Source organism: Cuculus canorus, chromosome 1 (assembly GCF_017976375.1).
Source record: "Cuculus canorus isolate bCucCan1 chromosome 1, bCucCan1.pri, whole genome shotgun sequence".
NCBI classification, from domain to species: domain Eukaryota; kingdom Metazoa; phylum Chordata; class Aves; order Cuculiformes; family Cuculidae; genus Cuculus; species Cuculus canorus.
In genome coordinates, this window is record NC_071401.1 from 159,335,818 (window position 1) to 159,350,683 (window position 14,866).

The following is a 14,866-nucleotide window of genomic DNA, read 5'->3' on the forward strand; positions in this document are numbered from 1 at the left end:
GAAAGAATTCCAAATGATGCCCTTGATTTTTTTCATTTGCTGTAATGTTTTTTCTTTTTAAGTAGTATGGAAAACACTATTAACTCATGAAACTAAGCGTGTGAGGGGACGCTTAATTATGTTTTGTGCTTCAGGCAGATCTCCATATTTATAGTTCTTGACTGTGCCATGTTGACTCAGTCCACAAACTTCAGTTTTAACAGAACTCCTGCCAGACTGCTAGACCAGGATGGAGGATTGGCTGCTTCGTGGTATGAATGAAATTATTTTGATGTACCTTATAACATAAGGATGGTTGTACCAGGCCAGGCTAAAAGCTGACCTATCCCGGTATCCAGTCTTCAACAGCAGATGCCAAAGGAAAACTAGAAGGTCGGGGAAAGAACATAATGACACTCCTTTGGTAAACTGTCTCAGCTGCTGGAGGTTTGCACTCAGGCACTCGTTGAGCCTGTTGTGGCTTCTTTGAATCTAATAGCTGTTAAAGAATTTTCTTCTTTGAGTTTGTACGATTGCTTTTGGAGCTGATGTAAAATTCCTGATTTTTTGTGGCAACGTATCTGCTGAACAACTAGCTCTGCGTAGCATGGCAAAGTACCTCCTGTTATTTTCTTGGAACTTCCTACCACATTTGATGACCCCCAAGTGCAGAATCAGGAGAAAATGGAAACAGCAGTTCGCCATTGATGTATGCCAGATTTTATAGACCTCTGTTGTATTTCCATTAGTCATGTTTTTCAGATGTAGGCTGTTAGGATTTTTTCTCATGTGGGAGCTATTCCCTTCTTTTGGCCATCCTTGTCACTTTTACGGAACATTTTTCAGTTCTCATGTATTTGATTTGAGACAAGTGAAGGAGGGATCAGGTCTGAACAGCCTGTTTAAAGTGTTTGCACACCACAGATTTCTAGAGAGGAATTATGGATGCTTCTTTGTTCACTTTCCTACTAACTCCCCAAACTTTGTTTTGCTTAATTTTTTTGAGTTTTACTGAACATTGAGCTGTTATTTTCATGACTATTACAACTGCAGGATTTCTTTTGAGCATGTCAGTAACTACTCAAGAGTTTGTTGTGTAACATTTGGATTACCTTTTTCTTTAAGTGCCTCACTTGACACCTGTCTGTACCAAAATTCGTCTGCTGTGCTCTTGTTCACTCAATTGAGTATCATGAGTTCCTTCTGCTGCACTTGCAGTTCACATTTTGCAATGACAAGGCCACTCTTGCTGACTCAGTGCAGGACACAGTAAAGACAGTATGTTTCCAAATTCCACTGTCACTTCATACAAAAAGATGACTACATTTTCAAAAGTATCCACTGATTTTGAATGTGCAGCATAAAATAGGTAGATGATTAAAGATAGGCAGGCAGGTTCTTTGGACAGAGGAAAATGTCAACTGAGTCTTCACTGTGCTTTACTTGACCACCTTATATTTCCTTAAAATTACTTTGAAATAAAATTATTTATTTTCCTAAAAAGTTCCAAGATCCAAATGTGGAAGTCAATCTGTAAGTTCAAGTGACTATCACAAAAAATGTTGCTACAGTGTGCACTGATGACCAGCATCACTCGTAAAAGCCTAACAATGACAAGGATAGAGTGAGCATCTCTACCAAGCCATCCACTCTGGACAGAGTTAAAATGTATTGCTTGAGAAATGTACTGTGTTGAACATGCTATTCTTTTTTTCCTGTATAAAGTTCCACCAGAAGGTTAACATCTTTTGCATATATTCAATTCAGCCAAAATCTGAAGAACAGAATTCATGAAATTAATAGATTTTCAGCAAAATTATGTCAACTGTGTGTAACTTACCACTACACAGACACGCATTATACTGTATTAGCTCCCAGTTTCTTACGTCCATCTTAAACATTTACCTCCTTAATATACAAAGAATTCGTTAAGCTTTCTAAAGGTGAAACAGCCCAAAGAATTAATTATCTTATAATTGCTATTTGGTCAATTTGCCTTTTTTCTTTATTGACCAGACAGACTGAAATATCTCAGCCATATATTTTTGAGGTTACAGTTCTTTCCTTTGATCTTTGAAAAAGTCATGAGAAAATGCTGGTCTGGTGACTATATTAGATTTTCTTTCTGCTAAACAAACAAAAAAAGTCTTGCTGAGATCACATCACTCTATACGCATTCTGGACCAAAATACGATAAGCCAAGCAAACAAGAGTTCCTTTGTTTCTCTGAAAGAGACTGCTGAATTTTCAGCACAGTTTCTAAACAAAATGACAGTCTCACTCAGGCTTTGTTGCAAATATTTTTTTTCCTTGGGTGAAGAAGTTGAAGAAGTAAACCAAACATAGTTTGTATAGTCTATGTAAAAGACCAATATTTTGTGGCAGAATTAAAACAGAAGGAGAATAGGAGAGGTCAGTGGAAACCTTTAGACAGCTGTGTAGCAGACCCAAGATGGAATTATACGAGTTTGTACTGAAAAGCTACTAACGCCTGAAAGACGATCACCAGCAAAAGAGACTCTTTGAGGAAAAGAAAACTATTATTCTTTTGTTTGCTTAAACGAGGTTGTGCCTGCCAGATAAAGGTGTGCACAGATTCAGTTTCTTGTTTCATACAATCTAGGAGTTTTCTGTTCGCAAGGTGATTCTTGTATTGCTTTCCAATTTACAATAAGAATTATTTAACCTTTGAAATAGCAGGAGCCTTTTCAAGGGTGTAATTAAGAGGTTAAAAGCTTTCACGGAGGCAGTTCTTATAAGATAGCAACTTCTTGTATTTATTGTTTTACTATGCAGGTGGTGAGATTTCTTGAACCCTCATTAACCCTTTGCTTTAGGTTAGTACAGATGCAGAAACCTGAAAACTGGTGACAAGACTCGCATCTCTGCCTTTGGTAGTTTTGCTCAAGAAAAGCAGTCATGCACAGGGGCAAACCACACTAACGGCTTTGCTACCTCAATCAGTGTGAAGTGGATTATGTTAGAATCATTTTTATATAAGTTTACATGTATAATCATGTGTGCACATGCACAATACATGGGTTATATGTGCACACGCAAGTTTTCCGTGTTACTCATAATGCAAATTCGTCACAAAAAGGTATTTCTGGATGATATGGTCTTGCTATCTAGTTTCATATTCAAAAATGACAGTGTAGGTATCAATTTTGATAGATAAATTAATTGATGTTAAGTGGCCTGTAGGACACAGAACAGGAACTGATGTAGGAATGAGCAACAATTTCTTTTAGTTTCTTGCTCAATTTGTAATATTGCTGGCACATGGAATGCCAGGATAAATATTCATAAATTTCTTAGGGCTTGAACTACCTCTAGAACAGATCAGTCTTCTTCAGACAGCAGAGATTATTCAATAAATACTGTAAAATGGGAACAAAAATTCACCAAAACCCCTAACATTTATGAATTTCATCTTCAACGGGAAAAATTTGTGAGAAAACATTTATAGTGTTGCCTCAAAGCAAACAGCCTGTTTTTCTCTGTCACTGAATCAAAAAATAATATAAACGATATTAAAATTTCTCAAATTTTATAATAGTCCTTGTAGTTCAATAGTCAACAACAGCAATGTGCTACTTTGATTAATAAATGAGTTCAGCTACCAGAGTGTGGACAATCATTGTGTAAGACACCTTTTCCCTTTGTGGAAGGAGGATTTATGGAAGTAACCAGAACACACTGATTTTGAGGTGTGATTTTGACCTCCAAGTTTAGCAGAAGGATAACTTCAACTTATTATACAGGCTATAATTTTCCTCTGAAATCTAGTTTGAGTACAAATTATCTGAATCACTAGTCCTATCAATTCAAATGGCATTTATTTCTGTTAAGACAAAAAGAGCAAAATGTGTTCACAGGTACCATATTTGAAAGGGGAAAATAAAGTCACTGTTATGTTACAACTTGGCAGCAGGATGTGCAGTGCTGTCTTCCCTGTTACTCACCTTGAGCAAACGTATTTCTTTCAAACTGACTATACGCAGATAGCCTCTGGATTTTGTTTCCCACAGCATCAATATTTTCATTCTGCTTTTAAATCAACGAGCCTTGTAGTGATTTTGAATATACTTGTGTAGTCCAAAAACCTTTTACACATGCATATTGATTTGTTTTTCAAATATCATTATTAATTAGCAGCTTGGTTTATGTCGAGCTTTTTTCCCATTAATGTATATATTTGTTTAAATAGATATATTTTTTCCTCTAGTGTAATCGTATTGTCATTTCTCTTGACATCCCTTATGTACCAGAATGGGCATATGATTTAAATATTTTTGAACAAGAAGGGATTAGTAAAGCAGGCTTTTTTTTTCCCCTGAACACATTAACACAAATTTTATATTAGTAGCAACCTATAAGTTGCAGATCTCCATTTGCAAATGTTGCTAAATAAAGGAGGAAAGTGGAATTAGCATCGCTGACAGGAAAGCAAAGCTCCTGCTTGTTCTTTTATTGGGACTATTGTAATACAACCCTTTGCAGTGAACACTACAGATGAAACTTCATTCCTTATTTATTTTCTTGTTTAGATATCATTATTATGAGCAGTTCTTTTCTACTATGTTGTCATACACAAGAACAGCTCAGGTGGTACCCCACCACCCATGCCAAACTAGTCATGAAGGATGTTTGAAAGCGAGCATTTTTGACTGTATCACCTGTTTTCACTCCTGTAAAATTTAAGAGAACTTTTACTTGAATAGTAGAAAATAGGGTAGAATCCAACATATCCCATCTTCCAAAGCACTAGAAAGAGTTGATAGAGAGGAAAGAAAACATCTTTTTTTCCCTTGACAAGCTACAAAGTTGGAATTTAGTGAGGCAAATTAGTTTGAATTTACAAGTAACAAGATAAGAAAATAAAATCGATGCAATTTGTTTTAAATTTCCCAACAGAATTTGTAAATCACTTAAATTTTATTTTAAGGTTTTTCAGTATTTGTGGAGTGCCTGATGGTGACACCGAGTTTTGCATAAAAGATTATCTAGAAAACATCTTGGATGTTCTTAATTGCCTGTCTGGAACAGGTCAGCAAATGGATTTTTTTATGTTCCCTGTATACCTCCAAGTATTTGACATTTCAAGGGAAATTTCTCTTCTTAATCCAAACAAAGACTTGCATACTTTGAAAGCACAGAGTTCTTAGATGCTTCCAGTTCAGGCTTGAAATTAAAAAGCTCTTTTTTTTTTTTCCAGAAATGTCAGCTTTAATCAATTTTTTTCTTGTTTGATGCTTGTGTTAATAATCCTGATTTTTAGTTAAAAGAAAAAAACAACTTTGATGAAGTCACATTGTTTTTACGAAAAGACAGGGGTTTTTACTTGTGGTTTCCCACGTCACCCTCCATGATAATGAAGCCCACAGAAGGCATTATGCTTCTCAGGAAACCCATACCTTAACAGGTACGCACCAACTCCCTAAGGACAAATTTCCCACAGTTTAAATCAAAGTTGTATGTACTCATGCAGGTGTCTGTACACATAGGCAAAGGTGTCTCAAAACTCACCATTGCAATCCCCTTATTTTATCGCACATCTTAACCATCCGAGCCACTAGAGCCCTGGGGCGCACTAGGTAACAAAAGAGTGACTGAAATACGGAGAATTAGTACAATATCAGACCACGCTTCTCAGTCATAGACACTTTCGCAGCGTAAGGAAGATAGAGGTCCAAGGTTCTCTAAAATACATATGCTACTTTATTTGTCTGCAGTCCCTGACTCAACCAGCTGTAGGGCTTGTTGCTTTCAAAGTGGAGTACAAATAGGCTGAACTGGTTCAGCATTTCCAGGCCACTGAGTGATGTTTCATTTCATCTGGTAGGAGCTACCAAGGATCTGACTCTTTTCTGTCTTCTGAGTAATCTCAGAAGAGAGGTTTTAATCACATTTGTAAGGGACAGACAAATTTCTCGGCCTCAGAACTGCAAGCCAGAAATTATCTTGCATGACTGAAGACCATCAGGACATTCACCATGTGCAAGAGGAAGACAAGAAGCCACTGTTGGAATGGTTAGCGGTGTGGAGGCACACACTAGATGTCTGAGGAGATCCTCCGGGGCACCATACAGCCACACTGTTGCTACAGCCAGCCTAGCAAAGCAAACAGTGCTTCAGAGTGCTCCCAGACGCTCCCATGGACTGTCCTGCTGCACCTTTGACAGGGTCCTTGGCACACTTTTGACCCATGCCAATTAACATATGCCTGAACTGGTCGCCAGGGTCATCAGGCAGTTTGCGCAGCACTGGGATCATCCCCGGTAGGCACTCTGCATACAGCCACCTTGTTTGGAAGGCTGGGAGAGGTCACTAGCGTAGCACAAGCCACTCCAAGCCAGTTGGCTGCAGGACCTGGGACCATTCCCAGCCACATCAAATACGCCAGATCTGAGTCTGCAGCCAGATTCCTAGGATAACGCAACAGCTCCTGCTGGCCCTCACTTTTTCCCACCTGTGATAATTGAGGGTAACTGGTATCTTCACATAAAAGCAGCATTGCAGCTGGCTGTTTGTGCTGTATGCAAAGGGCCACCAACTTGAATGGAGGTTTACCAAAACACCTGAGCAGCATGTTTGGCTGTTGAGGAACACTAAGTATTGAAGCTCCCAGAGCTGCAGAGACCTCCCTTGTAAACTGAGCAGAGAGACAGAAACAAATGCTCCTAAACTGTAGCTTGTGACTTCTGTTTTTCGGTCTTGCTGTCACCACACAGGGTTCTCTGTGTCAGGCCTGTAGAAGCGCATACAAGGTCAAAGCTGAAAGTGAGTTGTGTGTACTGTTGTGCTGGTGTGTTGTAATTAAGCTTTTGCAGTAGTCCTAGCATTTTCCCCTATGGATTGAAAGGGATATCCTGCCTAAAGGGCCATGTTTAAAAACGTCTAGTGGCAAGACTTGGCTGCAGCTCTTTGCATAAAAGAGCCAAGTCAGGAGCAAAGGAAGGTGGTAGGAGAGGGAGGAGCACACCCTTTCTTTAATCCACCAGACCCAAAATCAGTCCTCGTGTGTTCTCACTTCTCTACCTCCCCTGTCTGTTACATATAGTCCCTTTTCATTTATTTTTTTCATCTCCTATTTTAAACTTAAATATCAGAGAAAGTTGTTTGTCCTTGACTACTTTATCTGTCTTTGTGGCTCTCCTCCAGTCCACTCATTGTGTTCAGGCCCACCCTCACCCATTGCAAGAAGAGGCAATCCATGTAATAGCTGTTTAACTCAGAGGAGAGAATGGCCTGGGACAAATCTCCTTATAATTCCCCATCTAGCATTTGATTTAATCCTGAATAAATGATCAAGATACTCCAACAAGACATCAAGGAATTTCTTGATCACGAGGTACATCCAGGTTCTAGCTGGGCTTGCTCTTGGGAGAAGACCAAGGAAAAGGAAAAAAAATACATAGAAACATACCAGTAGTGTAAAGCTAAGTATCCAGCCATATTGAATTGATCAAAAAATTCAAATAAAATCTTTTTCAAATACCTACCTTGACTCATTTTAGAGAACCGATAAATGAGTGTCATTTGCAATTCTATATGAATAATATCTTTTCATAATTTATACACATGGTCGTAGCATTCACGGTATGTCACAGGAAACACCAGTGGGGTGCAATCCACATAGCTCAAGCATTTGCTTGGAAAGGTTTGGACATTTCAGGTGAGCTTATGGTGAATTTTATACTGGCTGCTTTATTTACATGTTGCCTATCAGAAGAGATCAAGCACTTCTGTTTTGCTAAATTGGCTCTCTCTGGAATATAATAGCAGCTTTCAAACTCACCACATGTTATCTATATATTTTCAGTTATAGGGTCACTTTTGTGAGTTAATGGGTTTAGTTCTGGAAGTGCCAAAACTTTGATCAACACATGTAAAACAATTGGCTGGGAACAGCAATTTTGATCAATGCTTTACACATCAGTGTGTATTACCTACGATACGACAGGAAACATAGTCACTGCTGAAATCTTTTAGTATCTACAAGAGGAAAAATGGTGCTTGGAAATTTAAAAAAGATTAGATAACAAAAGAGCACTTGAGGCAGACTTCTTACGAGCACTTGCAGGTTATGCTTTATTTAAACAACAATTCAACCACCTAGAATTTCATATATATGGTAGCAGTCGTATTTTTCTTTCTACATTTTGTGTTTTGTTTACATAGCCAGTGGTGGGTTTATATTTGGAAACTTCAGCTATAAAAAGAATCAATTCCTTAATTTGCTACCAAATAGTGCTAAGATAAAAATCCTGGTCTCAATGACGACTGAAGCAGTACTGCCATTTGAGCCACAGGATCACATACAAACAACTGACTGTTGGCTTAGCCACACATCCAGGTATCCCGTGAGTAACTCCTGCGGAGTCAACAGGGATGTCAGAGGTGCACAGGCAGGCTTCCTATTGAACAAGATGTTAACGGTAATACAGTAACCCCTTTAGTTTGAATAAAGCCTCCATTCTTTAATCAGTGTATAACTGTCAAGCTAAGGCAACTGTAATTTCTGAGTTTACATACCAGCATCACCCAGGGAAGAAATTTACTTCTGACTGAATGCAAAGAAATCTCATCTACTCATTCAAATTGTACCTTATTTGAAAACAAAGGCATAGCATGGTTGTTGCCTGGGGAACGGGAGAGGTACAGCATGGGTATTTCTAAACATTTCCAGCCTCAACCATTTGTTGACAGACCCTTGAGTTATTTTGGAAGCTCTGTCTCTGCTGCCTGCCATGTCAGTTATTATATTGAAAATTTAATTGTACAAGGGCTTTGACACTGAACTTTATAAATTTGTTCCAACTGACCTTGTCTCAGTTATTTGCCAGCCTGGCACGGAGCCTTAGCAATCATTATGTGTTCTCATGCAGTAGGTAGGAGCAGCATGGAGCAGGAGATAGAACAGACTTGACACTTTACATGACTGTAAATGAAGAAGCAGCTTTAAATAAAAAGATTAATATGCCTGTCACAAGGAATATTGCATTTGTCTCAAGTAGACCAAATTTAGGTTGTACTGGATTACTTATTTGTACCCTGGGTGCGTCTGTTTGTTGTAATGTTTTCAAACATCTACTTAAGTTTATTTCTGTTTCACCATTGACTTAAGTACTCCCCTGTAGTGCCGTCTTCAGGAAAAGTTTTAGAGCTTTCATGTTCCAAACAACACACAAGTCACTAAAACACATTAAAAGCAGAAAAAGTATATCAGAGTACAGATCACTGTCTGGATGTTTCACAGCATTTCAGAAATCTGCAGCACCTTTTTAAATATTTCCCTGAAAGCGTCACAATGAGAAAGAAAAACAGAGCAAAAGCAAAAGCCAATGAATATATGACATAATATTTCTAGCACCACATCTGCAAAAGGTTTAGTAGATTTAATCCTTATTTACACAAGTGTGAACGCGAGATATCACCTGCAGGCTCTGAAGAGGTACCATGTGCAGCTGAGCTCCCTCTGTTGGCTCTGCAGCAACTGAAGTGTATTTAATAACTTCTTTTTCAAAATAAATACAATGCATTAGCAACGGTAATCTCTATTTAAAAAACATTTTGCGCCACTACTAAAAAATGTGAACTTCAGTGCTCACTGGAATCATTGGAATAAACAATATGTAAGAAAAGATGAAACAGGAACAGAGACTCAGAAGTGAGTTTTATTTTTGGCTCTTAGAGTGGGTGTCTAGTGTTTGGAAACCCCAAACAGCTGGCAGCTTGGTGATTTATAGGCTCTGAAAGAGAATCTCTGGCTGAGTTTCTTACAATTTTTTATTCCGTACTTTCAAATAATAGGGAAAGAAAACACGTTCATACCCAGTCTGTAGAGAGGCACTGCTCAAAACTGATCCGCGCGTGCTCTCAGTGAGTTGATGGCTCCAAAAGGAGAGCTGTGTACAGAGAGCTAGCTGACAAGGAGACTTGTAAGCACAATGTGAGGTCTCAGAGGTGTGGCTGCAAACAAACTGGAAACGTAGACTCTCCTGGAAATGAAAAAATGGATATGGCACCCTATGTCCATCCTCTGGGGTTGTCTTTTTGATGATAACTTCTGATATGCATTGCATAAGTCCGCTGTTCTTTTCTCAGAGTCAATTTTCTTTTCTTTTTCTCCTAGGCGTCTGGATGCCAACCACATCAACTATGTGCCCCCCAACTGTTTCAATGGCTTGGTCTCCCTTAGACACCTGTGGCTAGACGATAATTCTTTGACAGAAATTCCTGTCCAAGCTTTTAGAAGTTTACCGGCACTTCAGGCAATGACATTGGCACTGAATAAAATTCATTACATACCAGACTATGCTTTTGGAAACCTCTCTAGTTTGGTAGTTCTGTAAGTTTTACTGATTATTGTTTAGCCATAATCTCTGTTTCTTTGCAGGACTTTGACCATTTTGTGATAAATTACTTGAAAATACAACTTTGAATTTAGACATTGTCTGAGATAAACTTTAATAATTAAGTATTCCCCTGTCGCCTCCTCAGTTGGTAAATGATATGTAGACATATACATTGGTTAATTAAATGTCTGGTTTGTCTTACATTCTTAGTATTAAATTGGTATCTTGGACTACAGATCTGTGGCTTCCCTTCTACATTTGCACTAGGTTTAGCAATATTCCTTTACCAAGAGGCCAGTTCGATTTGTTGTAGAAAAAGTTCTTATTGAAAAATATATGTTCTGGATTGCATATACAAAAAAAAAAAATTAAAAATTATCTTGGATAAACAGATTTTTTTACATCTTCCTACAGTTAAACTACATTTGCTAAATCACTTGTTTTGAGCTAACCTTAAAAGTTTCCATCTCCATTAAAGAACTGTGTAAGGAAATTTTTAAAATCACCCTGTTTAGCAAAACAAACAGGAAGAGGTGAATTGTATACCCTCTAAGCCTCTAAGGCAGTGTGTACTGAATGAGGGAAGATTAAAAAAAGGAAATGAACTGAAAGCTTTAAAAAAAGGAAATGAACTGAAAGCTTTCTAGGCGACTTGGAAAGAATGCTGTCCGATAGAAAAAGTATGCATTTCCTTTCATAGAAAGTGTATGTAGTTTTGCATTTTGTTATTTTTTCATACCAGTTCAACTAAACAAATCATGCATAGCTCACACCAAAATCTGAAAGGAATACAGTGGAGAATGGTTTCATCTCTTTATCTTCTGGTAATGTACCAAGTGGAAAAAATTCTAGACTGGATGAAGTAACTAAGAAGGAGAACTGAGATGGAGAAGTTATTTCAGGATACTTTGCAAAATGTTAGCATTATTAAAGAAAAAGTAATATACTCAAGCTTTATAAGCAGTCTGAAACAACACTTGGGATATTTTAGCATTTTCTAGGCCCAGTGTAAGCACTGAACCTAGCACAGGTCAGGGTTCTCTGTGGACAGCTATAATCACCATCTCTGTCTAGCACTTAATATATTCATATAAGCATATAGGGCACCAAAAATGGAAGGTAACAGCTACCTTATGGCTCAGAATCTTTGCCTTCTGTTTACATTAAGTATCAGTCCCATGCAAGTTAAAGAGTGGATGAACTTGTCATTTGACTGAGCTTCTAGGCTTATCTCAGTAATGCTAAAGACAAAAGACTATCTTGAATGTCATTCACTAGATCCCCACCAGAAATATAGTTATAACAGGGCAGTTAAGAAATGCAAGAGAAAATTATTTCTTTTCATGGCCTTATTGCTCCTCCTCTCTTAGGTTTCCTTGTTTTATATCCACCTTGCTTATCTCTAATCTAGGCTTCTTATTGATTAATAATTGAATCATTCCTCATGATCCACAACATCTGATATTTTTGGTTCATCAAAATCTTTGTGTCTGTTTTGGTTTTCTTCTCTTTGCTACTCTATTCAGCCTGTCAAATTTTCAACTTATTGCAAAAATAGATGGTCAGCTGGAGCAGGCTTGAAGTTCTATCTTTAAAGATTAAACATAATTAAAATTTGGATGGACTCTCCATGCCAACTAAAGCATTAAAGGTCAGTGTAGTCTTTAATAAAAAGTTGATTATGTTTCTTCCTAGGAAAGGAAAAGCCTTCAGAACGTTTGCATTTTGCCATCAGAATCCCTGCCTTTTATGGACAGGTAGACTCGATTTCTGTAGGTTCTGCAGAAAATTTGGAGCACCTCTGATCGTAAACACTATTTTCAGAGCAGAACAAAGCATTGAAGGGGAAGTGCCTGGCAGCCCCTCATGCACAGCCCTCCTTATCTTTTAAAATCTTCTGTAGTTTCCCTCCACTGTAAGGGTAGAGTTTTGAGGATAAAATAAAAGGAAAATAAAATAAAAGGAAAAAAGGCATCCTTTTTAAGAAAACAACCTGAAGTGGTTATCTACTCACGTTAATGAGCTTCACACAGAGAGAGGGGGTCTTCCATGTCAGTCTAAAAGACTCAGAAATGAGCCGGACTCAGCCTTCATGCAGAACAGTTGATTGAAATACATTAAAAGGTTACTTTCAATTAATAAACATTTCAGAAAGTAGTTGTTTATTTTTGTAGTTTCAAGGAAGGGTAAATTACAGCACTTTTAAGATTGGTGAGTTTGTTCATCTCAGTGAAGCTATGACTTTTTAGTCCTATGACTTTGTGTGTTCTTTCATTCTACAAGGCTAGTGTCCCTTTCCTGTCTGACATACTATCCATCTCCTCACCTGCTCCTGTTCTGTGCCATACGCTTTAACACCTTCTGAATTTACGTCTTCTCAATATGTACCTCAGACGCCACACACAGTTTTTTTAAGGCACTCTTATAATTAACCATCACTGAGAATATGTCACTGACAATACGATTTCCCAGTATTCAATAATGCAAATCCCAACCTGGAACTCCAGGGTATACCCTTTGTTAGCAATCTAGGTGATTTTAAAGCATATCTCTTCTCTGAAACCAAATGGAAGACTGTGTGAGTGGGGAGGTATAGGGGGAAAAGGGAGGAGGGTGGTGGAGGTGCCTCTTATAGATGCTCTGGCAAAAGCATGACTTGCATATAATTAGTGCATGCCTGAAAATAAGTTTCTTTTGATTTAACCATCAAAATGTTTTGCTTAAGTCCACTGTGTGCAGTGTGCTTTCCTGACTCTGTGCTTAATGTCCCCCTGCAGACATCTCCATAACAATAGAATCTACTCCCTGGGAAAGAAATGCTTTGATGGGCTCCACAGCCTAGAGACTTTGTGAGTTGACCTCTTATTTGTTTCCTTTTTTTCAGTGTTTTCATTAATATTCTGTAAGAATAAAAATAGACTAAAAGCTAAATGTGGGGTTTGGCTTGCCTAATCACTACAGGATCTAAGTGACAGTTTACAATGACTCCATGTAGCAAATCCTATTTTTTACTATAAAATTAGTTTGCCTTTTTAATAAGTATTGTCAATTGATAAATAGTTTGATGGACAGTTGGAAACTGTACTAAGCTTTGAAAAAGAAGTGGCTATTCATGAGCAGTTGTGTTTGCCTAGCTTAGTACTATTTGTTTGTCTTGTTTAAACAATAAAGCTAACAGCTAGATTGGGAAATTGTCGCAATGAAAACCTTTAATATTAAGAAACTGTCTTGCCATAGAAGATCATAAAATTAGATGGTTTTATATTTTCATCCCTGGGAAAAGCAAAAGTGTAAGGTAGCCAAATTGTGCATGTGTTTTACAAGGGAGAAGAGGAATGTTTCATTTATATCCAAGTTTTTATCTCTAAAGCACTCTGATAAAGAATAGCACTAGTAAAGATTGGAATTTCCTCAAGCTTTCACAGTAGTTCTGTTAAGACCAAATCAAATTTTCTTGAGTTTTCTAACAAAAAAATAGTTCTCTGAAGAAAGGAAAACAGGAACACAGCGCTGATGGTTAACACAAAGTATTTCACTACAGAGTTAATCAAATAAAGATGTTGTCTGCAAGAGTAGACCGCAGACCCCCAAAGTGCTACAGGGACAGTAGACTCTTGCATATCCTTCCCCCTGGCACCTGCCAGAATCAGCTTCATCATTTTCAGAGATTTTAGATATTTCACTCAACCAGGACAGAGGCTAAAAGGCCTGTTATGAGAAACAAATGGACAGAGTTTCAAATGTGAATAATGTTAGTGTAAAGGTGACTATTTGCTTTCTCATCCACAGAACTATGTACTACCCACTTTCATGTTTCATTAAGCTCAGAAAGCAAGAAGTTTGGGGCTTTTTTTTTTTCTATCACTAGTTTTGATTACATTTATCCCTTGGCACTGAAATGCAGTTTTGTAATTTTGACATTTAGCCGGCTGTGAGTTGCAAGGAAGTCCCTTAGTGTAGCACCGGAAAGGGGGACGGGAAAGGGAGAAGGAAAATGTAATCATGTGTTTTGTTTTTTTAAGTGAGATTCACATGGCACTTGGTCAAAAATGAGGAAAAACAGAACAATGGAATAAGTAATTGCATACCCAGGCCCAGCCACATGGCATGAGAGAGGTGAAAACAGAGAGGACAGTCATGAACCCGGGAGCCACTTCACCGCAATAGGAGAATGTAGCACTTGCCTCAAGCACAGTAACTGCATACTGTGTAGACTGGTTTCCAGAACATTTCAAGATAATCTAAAGAGTGGACACCAGCTTTAATGTCATTCGTTTGCATCAACACATAGATCTGGAAATCACATATCACTGGAGGGCAAAACCAAACCACACATGCCTGTAATCTCTTTTTGTCAATAAGCAGGAGAGAGAGATTTACAAGCAGGAAGGAAAGCCTTGTTGAGTTCAGACAGCAGCTTCCTGCCTGCATTACTTCAGCCTGATACTATTTCTATTTCAATCTATTGTGAACTGTAATCTGTGGTTTGCCTCTTCAGTAAGGCTCAAGTTTTTTCAGACTGTATT

The 14,866-nt window shown here is 38.0% G+C and overlaps 1 protein-coding gene across 1 annotated transcript in view; it reads left to right on the plus strand.

Annotated features, from left to right (window-relative positions):
- Positions 1-14,866, plus strand: part of LGR5 (leucine rich repeat containing G protein-coupled receptor 5) — a 94,898-nt gene that overhangs the window by 57,246 nt on the left and 22,786 nt on the right. Inside the window, exons 5-6 of the mRNA XM_009566198.2 lie at positions 10,118-10,333; positions 13,118-13,189. Coding sequence (XP_009564493.2) covers positions 10,118-10,333; positions 13,118-13,189 — 288 coding nt within the window. The remainder of the gene's footprint in view (positions 1-10,117; positions 10,334-13,117; positions 13,190-14,866) is intronic.